Below are 22,747 nucleotides of genomic sequence, written 5' to 3'. Positions count from 1 at the left end.
CACTCTCTAAGTCTGGGTACCTACAATTAAACTAGCTTTGGTCTGCCAATGTAACATTTCTTTCACTGCCCAACACAGAGCAAGGTTGAACTCTAGGACCTTGCCGCTCTTGGTACAATTATGACGTTTATATTATGTTTAGGAACTGTGTTTTTAATTGAACATAAAATGGAGGGGTCATGAGGCCTGTTCTGAACTCTGCTTGACAACAGGTTTGGTGTAGTTAAAGATCAAAGAGAGGTCAAGAAGGTGCAAGGTATTTATGCTTAGAGACAATGGCAGCAGTCTAGGAGTTCACCATGGGTAGACTCTGAGTGTCCAAAGTCCCAGAAAGGTGTTGAAAGCTTCAGCTTGTAAACAGTTATGCTGTAAACTATCCATTTACTTCTAAGATGAAAGGTAATTGGGATCAAGGATAGTTAATCAACTTTTGTACCTATTTACAAGTTTAATGTGTTTCACATTGCCATGGGGAGAGTGCAGAGGAAGCCATTTTTGAGATCAGGTTACAGGCTTCCGTACAAATCAATGAATATCACAGGCAGACAGAAGTTCTGGGTGGCCAGCAGAGAGAAGAGTCTGCTTGGCTTTGCCAGCTACCATAGCCAGATGCAGGCGGGGACAGTACTTAGACAAAGAGATGCTTACTGTAGCTGTCTCAGGATCCTGGGAAACTCGTCCTTGCATGGCCAGGGGAAGAATTTATTGCTAGTAATGGATTTAAGAAACTCTCCAAAAACCAAGGGAAGTACCTGGAGGTGGTCACTTGAAGTTACTACCCAGGAAATGAGAACCCACTGGAAGCTGGGAGCAACTGTTTGCTAAAAGGATTGTAATGCGATGCAGAGTAGGATGGATAGTTAAGTATAAAGGGGTATTGATCCTTTCAGTAGTTTGAAGCATACGTTGCTGACAAATAAAAAAAATAGGGTTTTGTCCTGTTTTTAGTCATTTGTTACAGTGAAAGTCTTAAAAGATGAAACCTTGTCATGCCATTTTTTTTTAAACTAGGAACTGAAAGTTCAATTTTTAAAAAAAGTTATTGGTCTCTACAGAGAGCGTAGCTTTCAGTCTAGTTCAGTTCCTGAAAGGTGATCCACTTCCCAACTCAGTTACTGGGGCAGGTTTGACTGGTTAAATTAAGAAAAATAACTCTTTAATGTTTTTCATTTTCAATGAGTCCTTTGAGCCCAGGCCCCTGCATTGGCAGACAGCAACAGCGCCTCAACCTCAATCCAACCCCACTCAACAACGGGTTACGTTCTTGGTACCAGGGAAGCTTGAGCGATATAACCTGCTGCTTTCCCACAATCTGTCAACAAAGGCGAGAGCTAAAGAATGTCGCAGCACATCACCCAACGATCAGCCTGCTACAGCGCTCCCGACTCTCAAAGCTGTGACTGCAAGAGATAAACTCAAAGCCAGAATCCACCACCATCCAGAGCTTCCAACATCTCTTTGGGAGCCAGGTGCCCAGTAACAAAGTAACCAGGCTATCACCTGGCAGTGAGGGAGAAATTGGAGGTGGAGAGAGATGTTGGACTGGCAATTTAAAAAGGAAAACCACACATTTTTGGCAAGTAGTCAGTTTCAAGCAGAGTTAGCAGTTGGTTGCGGCCAAGTTACAGGACTATGTTCAATTTCAAACTAGTCAACAAAATAATTATTGCAGATCCAACAGAAAGGAAGCACTGCAGAAAAGAAGGCCATTTGACCCATCGTGCCTGGGCCAGCTCTTTGAAAGGGCTATCCAATTTGTCCCATTGTTTGGGTGTTTTAAGTCCTTCAGCTGAGTTGTTTGTCTAAAAGTGGCCCTGCTGAGTGAGAGGACACGTTCTTCCCCCTTGTAATGTCCCATCAGCAGCAGCACTACCACCTACCCCAGCTGCGGAGTCCTTTTCCTGGGCGAGTTGAGATGTGGTTCGGCCAATTGCCTCGGTTGGCGTAGTGGCAGGAGACTGGCTTTGCTGCACCAGATCGGGCAGATTGGTGTGGCTGGCAAAGCCATTACTGTCAACATGACCAGTCCGCTTTTTGTCACCAGAAGTCTGCAGAGACACAGAGAGACAGATAGATAGATAGATGGATAGATAGACAGGACAGATGGATAGACAGACACAGACAGGAGAAGCACAAACTGCTTGCTTCCACCACCCAAAATCAACCGGCTTAATAAAGGTCCTGCTCCCCCGAATGGCTCCCCCCCCGCCAGCTCCCCAGTCCCCTATCCAGCAAAGCAAGGTAAGATGGAGGTGAGGATAACATGTAACAGGCTGGGACAATAGCGGGGCTGCCAACCCTGGCCAGATGAAAGAAAGAAAGACTTGTATTTGTATAGCGCCTTTCATAGCCACAGGAAGTCCAAAAGTACTTTACAGCCAATGAATTATTTTTTGAGGTGTACCCACTGTTGTAACGTACGAAACACAGCAGGGTAGTAACTTTCTTCACAGCGAGCTCCACAAACAGCAATGTGAAAATGACTAGGCAGTGTTTTTTTGTGTGATGTCGGCTGAGGGATGGGTATTGACCAAGCGGGGATAACCACCCTTGCTGTTCTTCAAAATACCAGCCATAGAATCTTTGGCGTCCGCCTGAGAGGGTTTGGCATCTCATCTGAAAGACAGCACCTCTGACAGTGCAGCACTCCCTCAGAACAGTACTGGGAGTGTCAGCCTGGGCTTTTTTGTGCTCAAGTCTCTGGAGGGTATCTTGAACTGACAACCTTCAGACTCAAAGGCGAGGCTGCTACCCACTGGGCCACAGCTGACCCCTGAACTCCTGCGGGTTTGTCACATGCCCAATTGTCCTGCCCCCAAACTCCCATTATTGGTTGTCCAACACACCCACTGCCATGAAGCTCAGTCTTCCTATAGCCAATTGGATGGTTCTTGACTGTCAGTCAAACAGCTTTTATGTCACACTCCTAAAGAAGTGTTGACAATTTATTATTTTTTAAAAATCGGCCCTGTGAATTTTTTCTGCGGGATTTCCTTGGAGATTATTCTTCTAATTCCTGGAGACTCCAGAACAAGGAGGACTGGTAGTCCAGAGACAACAAAATGTAGCTACCAGATTGGATTTGAAAACAGCACGAATTGATCAAGTGGTGTAACGCCAAAACCAACTCTGTAGTCAAGAAGTTTGGTCTATTTACTGTACAGCAGAGTAGACACTGAGGTGACCTGGTAAATGTCTACCATTAACTCATTAAAGGGCTGATAGCGTCACTGATGATAGATGATTCCAGTTTAATAGTTGGGGAGGACTTAGGACATGAGTTTAAAACAGACACGAGTGGGAGTAGACTGCATATTGGAAAGATTTTCCATTCCCAGAAAGTATTGAGCCTCTGGAATGTGTTACCAGATGGTGTGCTGACTCTCTTCATCACCTTCAGGAGGGAGCTGGGCTGGTTCTTAACTGGGACAGAGATCACATCCCTGTAAAAGGTCTTGATTGAGAGCACAGAGTCTGTTTGATCCTCTAACCTGGTTTCGATCAGCCGAGATCATCAAGAGAGGGAATCTCCAGAGCATTTTTCCCTCTTTGGCCCTGGGGTTTTCTCTGTCTATCCCAGTAGGTTACGTGGATGGGTAGGTAGGGATGTTGGGTTGGGTTTGGAAGTGTTCAGTCCTATTGTTCTGGCTGTCCTGGTGTGTGGCAGACTCGATGGGCCAACTGGTCTTTTCCTGCCCATAAATGTTGTACATTGATAAAATGGCAGTTTTCTCATAGGATCAAGACAAGAGTGAGGTGCAGGGACAGAAGTTTAGAGAAGAGACAAGACAAAGGGCCAGATTTTGGCCTTTGGGTCAGGGTCCTGGTATTGGGGTCAAATGGAAGTCACAGTCATGTGGCAGCAATTTTTCCCAATAGGCCAATTAGTGTGTGGGCTTGCAATTAAGCGGGGGGGGGGGGAGGTCCTCAAAGCTAGTGGGTCAACAGGAGACTTTCAACAAAGAAGCAGCAGCAGACTGCCTTCCCAGGTAAGAAAGAGAGAGGGAGCCCAAAGTCGGAGGTGCCCTCTCTCCAACTTTTAAAATTTTTAACTTTAAACAAGTCCCTCAGCAGTCTGGCCACCATCAGGGAGGAAAAACCTCTCCACCGGGTGCCTTGCAGTCCCAGCTGTGGCCAGGTAGGTGGGCTGGGCCTCAAAACCTGTCTGGAGAACTGCCCCCCTACATTACCCTTCCCCCCACCCCAACCCTCAACACAATCCCCACCCTGCTCCCACCTCCCCAGCTGCAAGTCCTTCTCCAGGTCACTCACCATCCTGACTTGGAAATATATTGCCTTTCCATCACCATCGCTGGGTTAAAATCCTGGAACTCCCTCCCTAACAGCACTGTGGGTGTACCTACACCACATGGACTGCAACGGTTCAAGAAGGCAGCTCACCATCACCTTCTCAAGGGGAAATTAGGGACGGGTAATAAGTTCCAGCCTCGCTAATGATGTCCATATCCCAAAAATAGATTATTAAAAATTTTCCTACATTGGTACCTTGTGTTCAAATCCCAGCGCTGCCCAACATACTGATGTGGTTAAGGCCAGACACTTGGCAGAGTTTTTGGTTGAGTGCTGGGAAGAAGAGAAAGGGGAAGGAGAGGAAGGAAGGAAAAACTGACAGAATTCACCTCACCCTCGAGTGGACAAGCCGCCTTACAGCTTTTAGAGCCAGGTATCGAGGCCTGTCCATAGATAAAATGGTCAATTAAGATGAAGGATGCCTGAGATTTTTACATCACGCACCCAGTTACAGCCATCTTTAGGTGCTACATTTCAAAATCTCTCCTTGTACCTCACCTCCCAACATCAGAAGAGCGCCATCTCACTACCAGCCAACAAGACACCTAATTGGACAGTTTGTGGGCTCAAGCCAGCTGTGGATTGGAGGGTCAAACACTCAGCCTTTGACTCTCAACAGCTGTCAGAAAGGAAACTTACATTCATTTCCAATCTGAAGATTTGCCTGAGGCGTTCAGTCAGGAAGTTTGACCGAGTAAATGGAAAGAAATTGTTTCCAGTGGTGGGAGGGCCGGTAACCAGAGGGACGCAGATTTGAAGGTAAATGGCAAACGAGGCAGAGCTGAGGTCAGGAGAATTACTTTTTTTTTACACAGCGAGTTGTTGTGATGTGGAATATGCTGCATGAAAGGTGGGGGGGGGGTTGTGGAAGCAAATTGAATGGTAACTTTCAAAAGAGAATTGGATAAATACAGACCAGTGATGAAAGAGAAAGGGTGTGGAATTAATTGGATAGCTCTTTGAAGGAGCCGGCACAGGTGTGATTGGCCCAATAGCTTCTTTCTGCACTGCGAGTGTCCATGGTCCGATGGATGTTACCCTACACTTCTGTGGTAGAAGATTGCAACTTACATCATGGCTTTTCAAGCCCAAAATAAGATGAGAGAAGCTCTTACAGTCACTCTGATAAATAAACCCTATTACAGCCGGATAAATGCCACAACTGCACGGGACAGCATTAGGAGCCCCACATCTGGTCCACCACATCTGGCCAGGCACTGTGTCATCCTTCTGCCTGTTACAAAGAAGGGCAGAGCTACGGAAGGGTAAACTACGGTAGTCCCACTGCCAACAACTCTCATTGAGAATGGGTATTTGCAGGAGCAGAGGCGGTTTTTGCCTTCAACCTTTCTTCCCACCCACTTACCTCTTTATTACTCCACCTGGCTCACACTTCAATTCAAACTCTTCTCATCCACTTCTTCCATCCTCAATCCACTTGGTAACTCATGGACTTACTGGTGTCCTGCATTATGGTGCCCCTTTACCCCTCACCTAACTTGCTCAATTTCTTCTTAGTTAATTACACAGATGAAGAAGTGGAAGGTCTGGCTAGTTCTTTATATGGATAAAACTATAAAGTCGTGTTTTAACTTTTGTACAACTCTTGCAGTTATCAATGGATACATACCTCTCGGATAATCAGGGTTCCGTCTCCTGACGTGTTGCTGTAGAGATCAGATGGCAAAGCTCCCTCTTGCATGCCCACTAGTCCCACGCCATATTCCTCATTATACTGCTCACTGCTGCCTGGCGCAGAGGTTGGCCTGCAAGGTAAGGGCCCAGACTCAAGAGCAGGAAGTTTACTTTCAATGGGTTCTATAGCTGCTGAACCAAATTTCTATTAATGATAGAAGAAAAGGAGAGCAAAAGAGAAAGGAGAGAAAGTGAGAGAGAAGGAGAGAGAGAGAGAAAGAAAAAGGCTGGAGGGAGAGAAAGGAAGGAAAGAGAGAAAAAAAGATAGAAAACAAGACTTGAACTTCTTTGGCTGGGATTTTCCACCGTGGGAGGTTCGATGGCTCAGCCAAAAGTCCATTCACTTTCAGCGACATCGGACAATCCTGGTGGCAGGCAGGGCTGGAAAATCTCACCCTATAGCGGGATTACCACAACATTCTACAGTGCTTTACAGCAGCTGGACTACTTTGGAACTGTTGTAATGCAGGAAACAGAGCAGCCAATGTGCACCCAGCACGGTCCCATAAAGAGCAATGTAATACATGACCATATTTTTGTGATATGTTTAGGAAGTAAACCTTGGCCAGGACATCATGGAGAACTCCCCTGTACTTCTTCCAAATATGCCATGGGATTTTTATATCCACCTGAGGGGAGAGACAGGGCCTTGCTTCAGTGTCGCATTTCAAAGACAGCGCCTCCGACAGTGTAGCACTCCCTCAATGCTGTGCTGGGAGCATCCGCCTGGATTTTGTGCTCAAGTCTCTGGAGTGGGAATTGAACCCACAGCTTCCTGACTCTGGGTGGTGGGGTGGTGGGGGGGGGGGTAAGAGTTCTACCCGCTGAGCCATAGCTGACACCTTGTGTTCCCTGCAAGATTTGGAAGTTTCAATACAATTTATGCAGGCACGGGTTTTGCTTATAAATCACCAACAAACAGGTTATCAAAAAACCTGCTCACAAACACAAGGCGATTATAAATTGGTGAGTTGAAACAATGGTGATCGGTGGATAAATTCGCTGCAAACAGGCCTCGAGGATCTTTGTGTAGCTCTGCCCACTGCCTTTTAGGAAGGATGTGATTGCACTCGAGAGTGTACAGAGGAGATTTACAAAGCTGTTGCCAGGAATGCTGAATTTTAGCAATGAGGAAAGATTGGATATGCTGGGGGTATTTTCTTTGGGACAGAGGAGGTTCAGGGGAGATTTAATTGAGGTGCATAAAATTATGAGGGGCCTAGATTGAGTAGGCAGGAAGGGCATATTTCCCTTAGCAGAGAGGCCAATCACCAGGGGGCATTAGTTGAAAGTAATTGGCAGAAGGATTAGAGGTGAATTGATGAGAATTTCTTTCACCCAGAAGGTGATGGGGGTCTGGAACTCACTGCCTGAAAGGAGGATAAAGGAAGAAACCCTCATCGCATTTGAAAAAAAAACACCTGGATATGCACCTGAGATGTTGTAACCTACAGGACTATGGAACAAAATCTAGAAAATGGGATTAGGCTGGATCTCTCTTTTAATTACCAGGCATATACACAATGGGCCAAATGGCCACCTTCTGTGCCATAAACTTTCTCTGCTTCTATCCCAGGTTCAATTTTTAAAAATTCAATAACAGGATGTGGGCTTCGCTGGCTAGGCCAGCATTTATTGCCCATCCCTAATTGCCCTTGAGCTGGTGGTGAGCTGCCTTCTTGAACCGCTGCAGTCCATGTGGTGTAGGTACACCCACAGTGCTGTTAGGGAAGGAGTTCCAGGATTTTGACCCAGTGACAGCGAAGGAACGGCGATATATTTCCAAGTCAGGATGGTGAGTGACTTGGAGGGGAGCTTGCTGGTGGTGGTGTTTCCATGTATCTGCTGCCCTTGTCCTTATAAATGGTAGGGATCATGTGTTTGGAAGGAGTTGTCAAAGGAACATTGGTGAGTTGCTGCAGTGCATCTTGTAGATGGTACACACTGCTGCTACTGTGTGTCGGTGGTGGAGGGAGTGAATGTTTGTGGATGTGGTGCCAATCAAGCTGGCTGCTTTGTCTTGGATGGTGTCAAATTTCTTGAGTGTTGTTGAAGCTGCACTCATCCAGGCAAGTGGGGAGTATTCCATCACACTCCTGACTTGTGCCTTGTAGATGGTGGACAGGCTTTGAAGTGTCAGGAGATGAGTTACTCACTGCAGGATTCCCAGCCTCTGACCTGCTCTTGTAACCACAGTATTTATATGGCTAGTCCAGTTCAGTTTCTGGTCAATGGTGACCCCCAGGATGTTGATCGTGGGAGATTCAGCAATGGTAATGCCATTGAATGTCAAGGGGTGATGGTTAGATTCTGTCTTGTTGGAAGTGGTCATTGACTGGCACTTGTGTGGCACGAATGTTACTTGCCACTTGTCAGCCCAAGCCTGGATATTGTCCAGGTCTTACTGCATTAGGACATGGGCTGCTTCAGTATCTGAGGAGTCGCGAATGGTGCTGAACATTGTTCAATCATCAGAGAACATCCCCACTTCTGACCTTATGATGGAAGGAAGGTCATTGATGAAGCAGCTGAAGATGGTTGGGCTGAGGACACTACCCTGAGGAACTCCTGCAGTGATGTCCTGGAGCTGAGTTAACTGACCTCCAACATCCACAACCATCTTCCTTTGTGCTAGGTATGACTCCAACCAGTGGGGAGTTTTTCCCCTGATTCCCATTGACTCCAGTTTTGCTAGGGCTCCTTGATGCCACATTTGGTCAAATGCTGCCTTGATGTCAAGGGCAGTCACTCTCACCTCATCTCGGGAGTTCAGCTCTTTTGTCCATGTTTGAACCAAGACTGTAATGAGGTTAGGAGCTAAGTGACCCTGGTGGAACACAAACTGGGAGCCAGTGAGCATGTTATTGCTAAGCAGGTGCCGCTTGATAGCGTGATTGATGACCGCTTCCATTACTTTACTTGTTATGGAGGGTAGACTGATACAGCAGTAACTGGCCGGGTTCGATTTGTCTGCTTTTTGTGTACAGGGCATACCTGGGCAATTTTCTACATAGGCTGGCTGACGCCAGTGTTGTAGCTGTACTGGAACAGATTGACTAGGGGCACGGCAAGTTCTGGAGCACAAGTCTTCAGTATTATTGCCGGAATACTGTCAGGGCCCATAGCCTTTGCAGGATCCAGTGCCTTCAGCTGTTTCTTGAAGCAAATGCTTCAGCCTTATCTTTTGCACTGATGTGCTGGGCTCCTCTATCATTGAGGATGGGGATATTTGTGCAGCCCCCTCTTCTGGTTAGTTAATTAATTGTCCACCACCATTCACAACTGGATGTGGCAGGACTGCAGAGCTTACATCTGTTCCATTGGTTGGTGGGATCACTTAGCTCTGTCTATCACTTGCTGCTTATGCTGTTTGGCACACAAGTAGTCCTGTGTTATAGCTTCACCAGGTTGACACCTCATTTTTAGGTATGCCTGGTGCTGCTCCTGGCATGCCCTCCTGCACTCTTCATTGAACCAGGGCTGATCCCCTAGCTTAGTGGTAATGGTAGAGTGAGGGATATGCCAGGCCATGTGTTTACAGATTGTGACTGAGTACAATTCAGCTGCTGCTGATGGCCCACAGCACCTCATGGATTCCCAGTCTTTTGCACTGATTTTGCTGGATCTATTCAAAATCTACTCCATTTATCACGGTGGTAGTGCCACACAACACGATGTAGGGTATCCTCAGTGTGAAGACGGGACTTTGTCTCCACAATGACTGTGCAGTGGTCACTCCTACCGATACTGTCATGGGCAGATGCATCTGCGGCAGGCAGGTTGGTAAGGATGAGGTCAAGTATGTTTTTCCATCTTGTTGGTTCCCTCACCGCCTGCCATAGTCCCAGTCTAGTAGCAATGTCATTTAGATCTTGGCCAGCTCGGTCTGTGGTGGTGTCACTGAGCCACTCTTGGTGATGGACACTGAAGTCCTCCACCCAGAGTATATTCTGTGCCCCTACCACCCTCAGTGCTTCCTCCAAGTGGTGTTCAACATGGAGGAGCACTGATTCATCAGCTGAGGGAGGGCAGTATGTGGTAACGAGCAGGAGGTTTCCTTGTCCATATTTGACCTGATGCCATGAGACTTCATGGGGTCTGGAGTCAATGTTAAGGACTCCCAGGGAAACTCCTGGGGTGACTGTATCCCACTGTGCTGCCATCTCTACTGGGTCTCTCCTGTCAGTGGGACAGGACATACCCAGGGATATTGATGGTGGTGTCTGGGACATGGTCTCTAAAGTATCATTCTGTCAGGATGACTATGCCAAGCTGTGAGACAGCTCTCCCAATTTTGGCACAAGCCCCTAGATGTTAGTGAGGAGGACTTTGCAGGGTCGACGGGGCTGGGTTTGCCTTTGTCATTTCCGGTGCCTAGGTCGATGCCGGGTGGTCTGCTGGTTTCATTCTTTTTTATTGGCTTCTTACTAGTTTGATACAACTAATTAGCTTGCTAGGCTATTTCAGAGGACATTTAAGAGTCAACCACATTACTGTGAATCTGGAGCCACATGTAGGCCAGACCAGGCGAGAACACACCTGGTTCACTAACACCCTTTAGGGAAGGGAATATTTCCTTCCCTAAAGGGCATTAGTGAACCAGGTGCATTTTTCTTAAATTCAAATTTCACCGTAGTGGGATTCGAACCCGGGACTCCGGAGTTTTACTGTGGGTGGCTGGATTACCAGTCCAGTGACGTTGCCACTATGCCACCACCCTCCGCAATTTTTGGTCGCATGCACATAACCATTTCATGGGGTCAAATACAGGTCACGTGTTCCACTTTGTCCAATTGGTATCTTTTTTTAAGCTCTTCTCTACTGCTCCAAGCTTCAGCGCTAGTCTTGATGTCATCCCCCACCCACAATATATTTTTAAATCCATTCATAGGTTTTGGGCATCACTAGCAAGGCCAGCAATTATCACCCATCGCTAATTTCCCTTGAGAAGATGTGGTGAGCCACTCTCTTAACAACTGAGTGACTTGCTAGGCCATAGTCAACCACATTGCTAAGGGACCACAGTTCACATGTAGGCCAGGCCAGCTAAGGACGGCAGTTTTCCTTCCCTAGCGGACATTTTTGAACCAGATGGGTTTTTAAATGACAATTCAGTAGTTTCATGGTCACTGTTAGTAAGGTGAGCTTTTCATTCCAGGTTTATTTAATTAACAGAATTTGCATTCTCCAGCTGCCCTGGTTGGATTTGAACGGGAATTCCAGGTCCTTAGTCTCAGCCAAACAAAAACAAAAAAATGCTGGAAAAACTCAGTAGGTCTGACAGCGTCTGTGGAGAGAAAGACAGAGTTAACATTTCAAGTCCATATGACTCTTGTTCAAAGCTCAAGAAGAGTCATACGGACTCGAAACATTAACCCTGTCTTTCTCTCCACAGACGCTGTCAGACCTGCTGAGTTTTTCCAGTGTTTTTTGTTTTTTGTTTCAGATTTCCAGCATCCGCAGTATTTTGCCTTTATCATTAGTCTCAGCCTCTGGATTATGAGTCCAATAACAAAACCAGTATACAAGCATTCCCGGCTAAAACTTTATCTGTGACTGCACGTTCTGTGTGGAGTTAGTTGGACTGAGGTATATTTAAGACTTTCCTTACATTATCCTGGGAATATCACTGACTGGGACTGTCCCGTCCTGCGTCTCATTTTCTGCATCTTCTTCTTCCTCCTCCTCCTCTTCCTCGCTGCTTTCCGACTCTTCACTGGAAGAAGAGTAGTCGGTGACTTTAATAGGTGGGCGGGATGACTCTTCATTGCGTAGTTCCCGCAATTCTTTGGCCAAAGCTGTCAAGTCCTGAGAAAATGAGTAACAAAAATGTATACGAATTAAAACTCTGCAGAGCTGTGAAATAAAGGCAGAATCAAGTGATCACAAGGAACAAAACATCACAAAGCAAAGCTATGGCAATCATAATTGGAGGAATTGCCAATCGAGCGCTTTCCTTTGGAAAAGGCTCAAAGCAAAAGATCAGGGAGTGAGCTTGAATAGGGTCATTAGGACTAAAGAGATGTTTTGCGCTCCTCTTTAAAGGGCAGCTCATTTCAAGGTTTCCTTAATACTTTATCCAATTAAGGGGAGGCAGTAACATAGTGGTATTATCACTGGACTCGTGTTCCAGAGACCCAGGGTAATACTGTGGGGTCCCAGGTTTGAATTCAATAAAAGTCTGGAATTACCACAAGACCATTGCCAATTGTCATTAAAAAAAGAACCCATCTGGTTCACTAATGCCCTTTCGGGAAGGAAATCTGTTGTCCTTACCTGGTCTGGCCTACATGTGACTCCAGACGCACAGAAATGTGGCTGACTCTTAAGTGCCCTCTGAACAAGGGCAATTAGGGATGGGCAATAAATGCTGGCCCAGCCAGCGACGCCCACATCCCATAACCAAATACATTTTTTAAAAAAATTTCAAGGCCAACAGTTATTTTGGTAGATAACAACAGAAAATGCTGGAAAAACTCAGCAGGTCAGGCAGCATCTGTGGAGAGAGAAATAGTTAACGTTTCAAGTCCTTATGACTCTTCTTCAGAGCTAAAGAGAAGTAGAAATGTGATGGATTTTATACTGTTTAAGAGAGGGTGGAACAAAATAAAAGGTCATGGATAGGCGGGAGCTCAGGAGAGGTTGACAAAGATGTCATGGACACAAGACGAAAGGAGTGTTAATGGTGGTGGTAAAGACTAAAGAAGGTGCTGATAGTGGCAGAAAGGTAAAAGCAGAATGTGTTAATAGCAGAACAAGGCTCAGCGCTCTGTGAAAGCAGAACATAGAAACAAGTGACAGGCGGCCCTGTGGGAGTGGATTGAGGGTGGGGGACGTGTGTGGTTGGGGAAAAAGGATCTTTAAAAAATGAATAAATAAATAAATACATTTAAATTAAAATAAAAAAACACAAATGGATTAGAAAAGGGGTAAAGATAGAGGAGAGTGTTCACGGTGGGGTGAAAAGTGAGGACGAAGGGGACCTTATCATGGTTCTGGGAGGGAGGGGTAGGGGTAAGGGCAGAGGCACGGATGATGGGTTGGACAAGGTTGAGGGCCCTGTCAACCACCGTGGGGGGATCCCTTGGTTAAGGGAAAAGGAAGACATGTCATAAGTGCCATTTTGGAAAGTGGCATCATCGAAACAAATACGATGGAGGCGAAGGAACTGAGAGAATGGGATGGAGTCCTTACAGGAAGCGGGGTGTGAGGAGCTGTAGTCGAGTTAGCTGTGGGAGTCGGTAGGCTTGTAGTGGATATTGGTGGACAGTCTATCACCAGAAATGGAATCAGAGAGGTCAAGGAAGTGAAGTGAAGTGAAGTGTTGAAGATGGACCATGTGAAAGCGATAGATGAGTGGAAATTTGAAGCAAAAATCGATAAATTTTTCCAGGTCCAGACGAGAGCATGAAGCGGCACCGAAGTAATCATGGATGTACCGGAGAAAGAGTTGTGGGAGGGGGCCGGAGTAGGACTGGAACAAGGAATGTCCCACATACACCATAAAGAGACAGGCATAACTGGGACCCATGCGGGTACCCATAGCCACACCTGTTATTTGGAGGAAGTGAGACAAGTTAAAGGAGAAATTGTTCAGTGAGAGAACAAGTTCAACCAGACGGAGAGTGGTGGTCGGGGGGGGCATTGTTCAGGCCTCTGTTCTAGGAAGAAGCTAAGGGCCCTCAGACCATCCTGGTGGGGGATGGAGGTGTAGAGGAATTGGACGTCCATGGTGAAGAGGAGGTGGTTAGGGCCAGGAAACTGGAAATTATCGATATGGTGTAGGATATTAGAAGAATCATGAATGTAGGTGGGAAGGGACAGAATTAGAGCACAGAAGGAGGCCATTTGGCCCATCGTGTTAGCACTCTCCAAATGAACATCATGACTTAGTGCCGTACTCCTGCTTTTTCCCCATATCCCTGCATATTGTTTCTATTCAAATAATCAACTAATGCCCTCTTGAATGCCTCGACTGAACCTGCCTCCACCACACTTCCAGGCAGTACATTCCAGACTTGAATGGAAATGTGAAAAAAGTGTTTTCTCACATCACATTTGCTTCTTTTGCAAACCACTTTAAATCTGTGCCCTCTCATTCTCGATCAGGAACAGTTTCTCCCTGTCTACTCTATCCAGCCCCTTCACGATTTTGAACACCTCTATCAAATATAGACAAGTGGAGAGAGAATGGAGTCAAGATCAGAAGAAATGAGTTCCGTGGAGCGGACAGGATGGGTCTATGACAGTCCTGTTTGTGGATTTTAGGAAGGAGGTAGATGCGGGTTGTGCAGGGCTGGAAGACTGAGGTTGGAAACTGTGGAGGGAACATCTCCAGAGGAGATGAGGTCAGTGATAGTCCTAGAAACAATGGCTTGTGTGGTGGTGGGGTCATGTTCCAGGGGGAGGTAGGAGGAAGTGTCTGAGATCTGACGCTCAGCCTCTGCGAGGTAGAGGTCAGTGCGCCAGACAACAACAGCACCAGCCCAGCTGCCAGGTTTGATAATAAAGTCAGGGTTGGACCTAAGAGAACGGAGTGCAGCAAGTTCAGAAGGTAACAGGTTAGAGTGGGTGAGAGGAGCAGAGAAATTGAGACGGCCGATGTCAAGCCGACAGTTCTCAATGAAAAGATGAGGGGTGGGTAAGAGGCCAGAGGGAGGGGTCCAGGTGGAGGGAGAATACTGGAGGTGGGTGAAAGGATCCATTTGATGGGGGGAGGACTCCTGCCCAAAGAAGTGAGCACGGAGACGAAGGCGGTGGAAGAAGAGTTCAGCATCGTGCCGAGCCTGAAATTCATTGAGGTGAGGATGCAAGAGGATGAAACTGAGTCCTTTGCTGAGCACTGAACATTCAGCACCAGAGAGAGGAAGGTCAGAGGGTATGGTGAATACATGTCAAGGGCTGGGATTAGAAGACGGGATGGGGTCAGAGGGATGGGAAGGTGGTGTGAGTTGGGGGAGGGTCCTGGATGGGTGTTGGTATCAGTAAGCTGTTGGAGCTTGCATGCTTTAACACATGAAAGGAAGAGGAAAAGTTTCTTGTTAAGATGTCGGATGAGAATAAAAATAAAATGAAACTGGGGGCAAGGACAGCTTTGAGATAGGGTGAGTCGGTGCTGCTGGAGGGAGAGGTTGAGTGTGTTCATCTGGCGGTGCATGGCACTGAGTGTGGATCTCAAGATCTCATATTCCGATAAGGCATTTTACAGCCTTCTGGACTTAACATTGAGTTCAACAACTTCAGACCATGAACTCTCTCCTTCATCTTTACCCCCTTTTTAATCTAATTTTAAAATTTTTTAATTTTAATTATTTTAAATTTTATTTAGTTAATTATTCTTTTTTTTAAGCATTTTTCCTCAATCCCCTCCCACAGGGCCGCCTGTCACTTGTTTCTATGTTGTTCTTTCACAGAGCGCTGACCCTTGTTCTGCTATTAACACATTCTGCTATCTTACCTTTATGCCACTATCAGCACTTTCTTTAGTCTTTAACACTGCCATTAACACTCCCTTTGTCTTGTGTCCATGACATCATTGCCAATCTCTCCTGAGCTCCCACCTATCCCTGACCTTTTATTTTGCTCCACCTGTTCCACCCCCCCCGTAAACAATATAAAATCGACCACATTTCTACTTCTCTTCAGCTCTGAAGAAGAGTCATACGGACTTGAACCGTTAATTCTGTTTCTCTCTCTGCAGATGCTGTCAGACCTGCTGAGTTTTTCCAGCATTTTCTGTTTTTATTTCATATTTCCAGCACCTGCAGTATTTTGCTTTCAACTTAATGTTATTTTGGTAGGTTCTGTTTTGGAAATATTTCGAAGGGGACATTCTAGTCTGTCACTGGAGTCATGTTAGTTGAATCTTGAATGTCATTTGTATGAGAGCGAGCGATGAGGATGAAGGAAGCAACTAAACCATTTTCTTAGGGAAGAAAGGAAGGTCAATGATCATGATAGCTACTTGGGACAGCCAGTTACCCATGCTGGTTTGGAGGGGGATTGATGGGACAGACAGGGAACATGAGCGAGGACAGGCAGAAAACATGGAACAGGCTGTAGCTTTTGTACTTGAGGTCTGTGTAACATTCTGTGTCTTGCACTTCCAATGGGGTTAAAAGTTAAAGGTTAAAAAGTGCTTGGCTCCTTGGAAACAATCTCCTTCAGGTAACCAGTTACATATGAAGTACATTTTCCCTGCCTATTTGCTTGTCAACATCAGTACTGGCGGAGCTTTGAACTCAGTGCTCACCTCGCTCCAATGAAGTCCACGCCAGGAGAAGACAATGACAACCAAACATTGGGGAAAATGCATCTGATTGGCTTGAAAGATGTTAGGACTATGCTGTTTGGTTACACTGTTTGCCATGACTCCTGGGATACATGCTCCTCTGAACACAATCTACCAGCTTAAGTACCCACATTAGATTCAGAACTACAACCCTTCAATGTAAAGTGGGAGATGCACCAGCCATTAACCATGGCCCAAACCTCTGCACCAAATACCCAATACTTTTTCCAATTTCATCCCTTCCTTTCCTGAAGTTGCCTCGATGGGGCATTAAGACATTCTATAAAGTTGTTGACCAACCACTGGGATATGGTTCTACTGTTGCCGACTGCCCTTCACTGCCTTATCCAAGGGGTCAAAGAGCACGTGTGAGACTCAAAGCAATGAGCAATGGCAAGCTATTTGACTACATAGAGCATCCTGAAAGCACCCAATTGCTGTACCTTTAGTTTCCAGCAGTGGTCACCGGATAACAATCATCAGTAGGAATCCTGGATGTTTTTTCCAATGGTTAACCCAGGAGATTCAGGCAAAGTGCAGCATCCTCACTGCCACCCTGCCTGAGATCAGCTACTTCAACACAGGACAGGGCTTGACTGAACTTAGGACTTAGATGAACTAGTGGCACAAATAGAGGTAAATGATTTGGACTTAATCACCATTATAGAGACATGGGGGTGAATACTATGGAGGCAGGTGGGGACACACTCCCCCACCCACCCCCGACCCCCGGAAACAACGTCAGCGTGGAGCCGGTATGCTCCACGTCACCCTGCCCCGCAGCCATAAAGCATTGTGGGGCGGATTAAAGATTGGGACTTCTGCCCCAGTAAGGGGTAGATGGGAATGTGGAATTCGAAATACAAATGGATCAGCCATGATTTTATTGAATGGCAGAGCAGGCTCGAGGGGTCAAATGGCCTACTTGTGTTCCTATGTTGTATGTTTGTAATCCCGCCCTCTGGAGCTGCCGGCCAATTAGATTAGCCGGCAGCTCCATCATTCACGGCAGTGCCAGGAAGGCATTGGTGGCCACTGCCGGGACTGCAGGAAAAGAAGATCGAGGCCCATGGATCCCTGGAGCAGAAGTCCGGGGGGTCTTGGGCCAGGAGGGTTTGGGTAGGTTGTTGGGGGGAGGGCGGTTGCGGGGTTGGAGGGGGTTGGTTTAAGGGAGGCAGTGGGTAGGAAGGAAGAGGGGGGTTCGACCTAAGGGAGAGGGTCCACTCCGTGATTGGCAAAGAGCAGCCCCCAAGGAGCGAGACCTTCCTTTCTGCCCTTTAATCATTTCAGTTACAAAACCGGGCTCCCCACTCCCTCCTTGCTGCCCGCACCAAATGTTTTATGACGTGGGCAGCGTATTATCAGGGTCAATTGGTTTGAAAACAAGCCGAATTGACCCTTAATTACTCATTTCAATATGGGGGTGAGCTCAGGGGGTGGGCAGGAAGGTGGTGAGATGGGTGCCCATTTTACCAGGCTCCCCTATGGGAAACACATCCGTCAGAGGCACATAACATTCAGCCCAGGGTCGCAAGCTGATCAAAGTTGGAAAATAAATATTCCAGGGTACACAATATTTCGGAAAGATAGACAGAATGGCAAAGGAGGAGGGGGTCACCCTGGTAGTAAAGGATGACTTAAGGACATTAAGATCTGGCCTCTGAAGATCATGAAGTCGAATCAGTATGGGAGGCAATTAGGGATAGCAAAGGCCAACACTGGTGGGAGGACTTTATAGGGCCCTGAACAGTAGTTTTACCATTGGACAGAGTATGAAACAAGAAATTACTGGAACTTGTAACAAAGGCAACGGACTCCCATCTTCATATAGACTGGGACAATCAAATTGGAAAGAATAGTCTAGAAGGTGAATTTGTAGAATGTTGTCATGACAGTTTCCCTGGACCAATATGACTTATAACTCCATATAAATACCAGTTCAGCTACTCGAGAGGCTTGGACATGGTTGCACGTTCATGGACATTCCCTCCCAGCTAAGTAGTGTATTGTGGGGTGAGAAAAGGATTCATCAAACAGCATGGTGCTCAAATTGTTTTCAGCAACATCTGTGTCTCATTTGATTCATTCCTACTGATTGTTTGGACAATAAGATCATTTGTTAGGTTAACTGGCGAATATTTGATCCTTTAGATCAAGATCAAATACCCATTGTGGATTCTAGGGAAATGGCCGTCAATTGAGATTGATCAAGTTGGTGTTTTACCCCAAACGGAGTCTATTCTCAGGCAGTTGCAGTTGTTCTCTCCTCAGCTGGAGTCTTCATAGCTCATTGTGACTCCCACAATTTACTCTTGGTTCTGACACTACCAGCAGAGCAACAATGTTCCCATCTACCACACTTCACAAACTTGAGCTTATTGGAAACTCTATTACGTGTACCTGAACTCCAACCAAGCCCTGTTTCACCATTTCATCTGCCTTTGCCAACTTGCACTGGGTCGCAGACTAGCAAAGCATCCTTGGGTTCAAATCACTCCATGTTCTTACAACTTTCTCTCTCTGTAACCTCCTCGAGCTCCACAACTCTCCGAGATCCCTGCTCTTTCCAATTCCAGCCTCTTGCACATCCCCAATTTTCATTGCTCTGGCCCCCAAGCTCTGGAATTCCCTCCCTAAACCTCGTCACCTCTCTCCCTCTATCCTCTTCACAATGTTCCCTTAAAACTAACTCTTTAACCAAGCTTTCTGCCACCAATGCTAATTTCCTCTTATGTGGTTCGGTATCAGATTTTGTTTGGTAATGCTCCTGTGAAGCACCTTGGGTTTACTACCCTATAGGTGCTATATAAATGCAAATTATTTTTGTTCTAGGAGTCCAGGACTAACATGCAGGAATTGAAATCCGGGTTTCTGGTCTGATTTATTTCAAAGCCAGTTCGAAAACCTGCAGCATTGTCCCAAAGAGTTTCAAACTCAAGTCACTTGCAAAGCTCGACACAGACATGGCAAAGGGGGAGTTGATAATCTTGCACAGTAAGTGTGAACACAAACATACCCAGCATGCACTGCCTCGATGCCAGTGCAAAGTCAATGCATCACTAGGGTCAATTAACCATTCACACAACATCAAACAGGAGGGTACACCGATGAACCCTGAATTGCAATTGGTCACTTGAGCAGTCCCATCGACAAAGGATGTTGCGTTCGGCCTTTGAAAAATTGTGTGGTTTTGGGGTGGAAGTCATGCACAATTTCAGCTATACAAAGGCACCCGAAGCGTTAAAGGTTCAAGCAGACACAGCCTTGTTAGGACGGACTAGGCCAATCTGGCTCGCACACAAAACATGCAGATGTTCAGAAACTAGCACTTGCAAAGCATTAGTCTTACCATTTCTCCCTACATTAGTGACCGATGGGTCAGCATGGGGAGAGGGTTCAGGGAGAAAGAAACCAGTTGAAAAAATGACTACCACAAAACTTAGCAAAGGAAAAAAACCAAAAGAAACTCAGTTAGGGTTATTCTGTGAATCCCAGTCATCCTTCGATTAATCACCAATTCTCCAGTTCAGTGTGGCTAAATAGTGTCAGATTCCAACAGTGAATGATTGCATGACATATAACCTGATACAGTTCTCCCCAATCATTTGGGTCATTTAAGATAATTGGCAAAAGAACCAGAGGGCAGGTGAGAAGATTTTTTTTTTTACACGGAGTTGTTACACTCTGGAATGCATTGCCTGAAAACAAAAACAGAAATACCTGGAAAAACTCAGCAGGTCTGGCAGCATCGGCGGAGAAGAGCACAGTTGACGTTTTGAGTCCTCATGACCCTTCAACAGAACTGCCAGACCTGCTGAGTTTTTCCAGGTATTTCTGTTTTTGTTTTGGATTTCCAGCATATGCAGTTTTTTGTTTTTATGCATGGCCTGAAAAGTTGGTGGAAGTGGATTTAATAACAACTTTCAAAAAGGAATTATTATATTTCAATAGGAAGAAATTGCAGGGTTATGGGAATAGAGTATGAGCAGTGGCATTAATTGAGTAGGTTGTTCAAGGACAGGCAGGATGGGGCCGATGGCCTCTGACTGTGCAGTATATTCTAAGAACTGATCTTTTCATGGTAACCTTGAGGTTATAGTCAGATTGGTCCAAACTGCACAGCACAATCTAAAGACATTCGAAGGATCACAGAGGTTGACACAATGATGCTGTTACCTTCTCCTACCACCGCCCAGAAATCAACAGAAATTTTGTTTCAAATTGAAAATACCTGCACTGTTTCTTCAAACTCCATGCACACGACTGGACAGTTCTACCCCCCCCCGCTCAATCACCACAGAGTCGGCTTCTTCAGCAGAACGGGAAGTTTGTCACAGCTTTGAAGCAAACTGCCTGATGTCTACTTTCCCAAAGGGAGGGTCAAATACACCTTCAAATTGGCTGACAAATCCCAGCCAGAAAGGAGATGATTGAGTAATTGTCCCCTTTAATTAAACCTGAAAATCGCACCGCTGTAAGTGACTTAGAACCATAGAACACTACAGCACAGAAAACAGGCCATTCGGCCCTTCTAGTCTGTGCCAAAATATTATGCCACTAATCCCATTGACCTGCACCCAGTCCATAACCCTCCAGACCTCTCCCATCCATGTATCTATCCAATTTATTCTTAAAACTTAATAGTGAGCCCGCATTTACCACATCAGATGGTAGCTCGTTCCACACTCTCACCACTCTCTGAGTGAAGAAGTTCCCCCTAATGTTCCCCCTAAACCTTTCCCCTTTCACCCTAAAGCCATGTCCTCTCGTGTTTATCTCTCCTAATCTAAGTGGAAAGAGTCTACTCGCATTTACTCTGTCTATACCCCTCATAACTTACGTTCATTTTGTGCCGTACTCTGTAATTACGTGACTGTCCTCCACTCACTGCATTTTGCTGCTTTTATCGGGAGATGTTACAATAGTTTTGGTCATGCGTTCTGCATGCTGTTGTTCTTAGACACTCTGTTCAAATCGACTGTGCATAAACTGTGTTTGCTTTGCTGAATAAATAAACCCTTTGTTGTAAAATAGATTGTTTACTGAGAGTCCTGTCATAAGTAGTTCACCAACTCCAGCTCACTGGCTGACACAGTGGTTTTAATTGACTGACTCACATGGAACACGGGTCTAGGAGTGGGGCAGTATTGGGATATTGCACAGAGCAAGGAGTAATTCTGCATTGTGCTCACCGTCAACATAGCTTTACACTTTCCATAATTGGGTACAGAAGAATCCAATTCTGCCTTTAGCTTCAACTTCCACTTAATAAAGAACTTGTGAACATTTCTCTATCCACTGCCCATATCTTTCAATCTTAACCCGGCTCAAATGGAGCCTCATCATTGTAGCCTGACCTGAAGAGGTAGCTAAATAAGCCCCAAATTACCACAAGTGAAGATTGAAGTATAAACTCGAGCATTATCAATATCGCCCAGCTGGATTATGGTTTCTTTATCCAATCAAACAAGATACGCTGATTGGATGAGATTACGAGGGGTGGGAGGAAGCTCATGTGGAGCATTAAGAGTAGATAAGCTGGGCCTGCTGTGAATGTTATGTAATGGGGAAGTGGATTGGGGTGAGAGGGAGGTAATGAGACAGTCTACCTCCTCTCAACCATTATCCAGTGACCATTACTGGAAAGTGCTAATGGGGACAGGACATGGGACCTTTAATGGTCTTTGTTAACAGAAGACAAACGTCCATATTCAGGTGTGGGGAGCAGCCAACATGCCAATCTTCTCTGGGCTGAACAGTCTGCCACCACTTGCTTACTGGAAGCACCAGAGAGCTCCGGCAGTTATGGAATCAGAGCCCCCTCTCAACCCCACTCCCCCACTTCCACCCCCTCACCCCCAATCGAAACCCCTCTACCCCCAACCACCCCCCACCCCCAACCCAATCCCCACACCCCCCGCAACCGATTCTCCTGACCCCTACCCTCCCCATAAGGTATGAAACTCTTCAACACAGGCTTGGGAAGGAAAGGAAGAAAAGAGAAAGGAAATGGATTCTAGGTATCAAATATTCAAATCAAAAGCTTCATTTTTAATTTGTCTGTGTTTTTGCTGAAAAATAAGATGAATTAAGCACTCGTGACACAATGATAACTTCGAATCTAGACACATGACCCCTATTCTACATACATGACACCTTTCACTAATGACAGGGAAACATAGGAGCAGGAGGAGGCCATTCTGCCCCTCAAGCCTGTTCCACCACTTGACTAGATGATGGCTGATTTGTGTCTTCACTCCATTTATTCAATTTGGTTCCGTAACCCTTAACACCTTTGCCCAACAAAAATCCTCACGCAAGATCACTGACCTGAATCACCAACTCTGTTTCACTTTCCGCAGATGCTGTCAGACCTGAGTATTTCCAATATTTTCTGTTATTATTTCAGATTTATAGCATTTGCAGTAAATTTTGCACTTGCAAAATCTA

At 45.9% G+C, this 22,747-nt stretch overlaps 1 protein-coding gene across 3 annotated transcripts in view; it reads right to left on the bottom strand.

The window, feature by feature from the left end:
* Nucleotides 1-22,747, bottom strand: part of LOC144694037 (TRAF2 and NCK-interacting protein kinase-like) — a 242,556-nt gene that overhangs the window by 25,447 nt on the left and 194,362 nt on the right. For all 3 annotated transcript variants that reach the window (XM_078564386.1, XM_078564387.1, XM_078564388.1), the window contains 3 exons: nt 11,618-11,814; nt 5,942-6,077; nt 1,881-2,048 (listed from right to left, as the gene is read on the bottom strand). In XM_078564386.1, the coding sequence (XP_078420512.1) occupies nt 1,881-2,048; nt 5,942-6,077; nt 11,618-11,814 (501 nt within the window). The remainder of the gene's footprint in view (nt 1-1,880; nt 2,049-5,941; nt 6,078-11,617; nt 11,815-22,747) is intronic.

The sequence above is a fragment of the Cetorhinus maximus genome, chromosome 19 (assembly GCF_964194155.1).
Source record: "Cetorhinus maximus chromosome 19, sCetMax3.hap1.1, whole genome shotgun sequence".
Lineage (NCBI taxonomy): Eukaryota > Metazoa > Chordata > Chondrichthyes > Lamniformes > Cetorhinidae > Cetorhinus > Cetorhinus maximus.
Note: the sequence above shows the minus strand (reverse complement) of the source record. Positions and strands in the feature narration are given on the sequence as shown.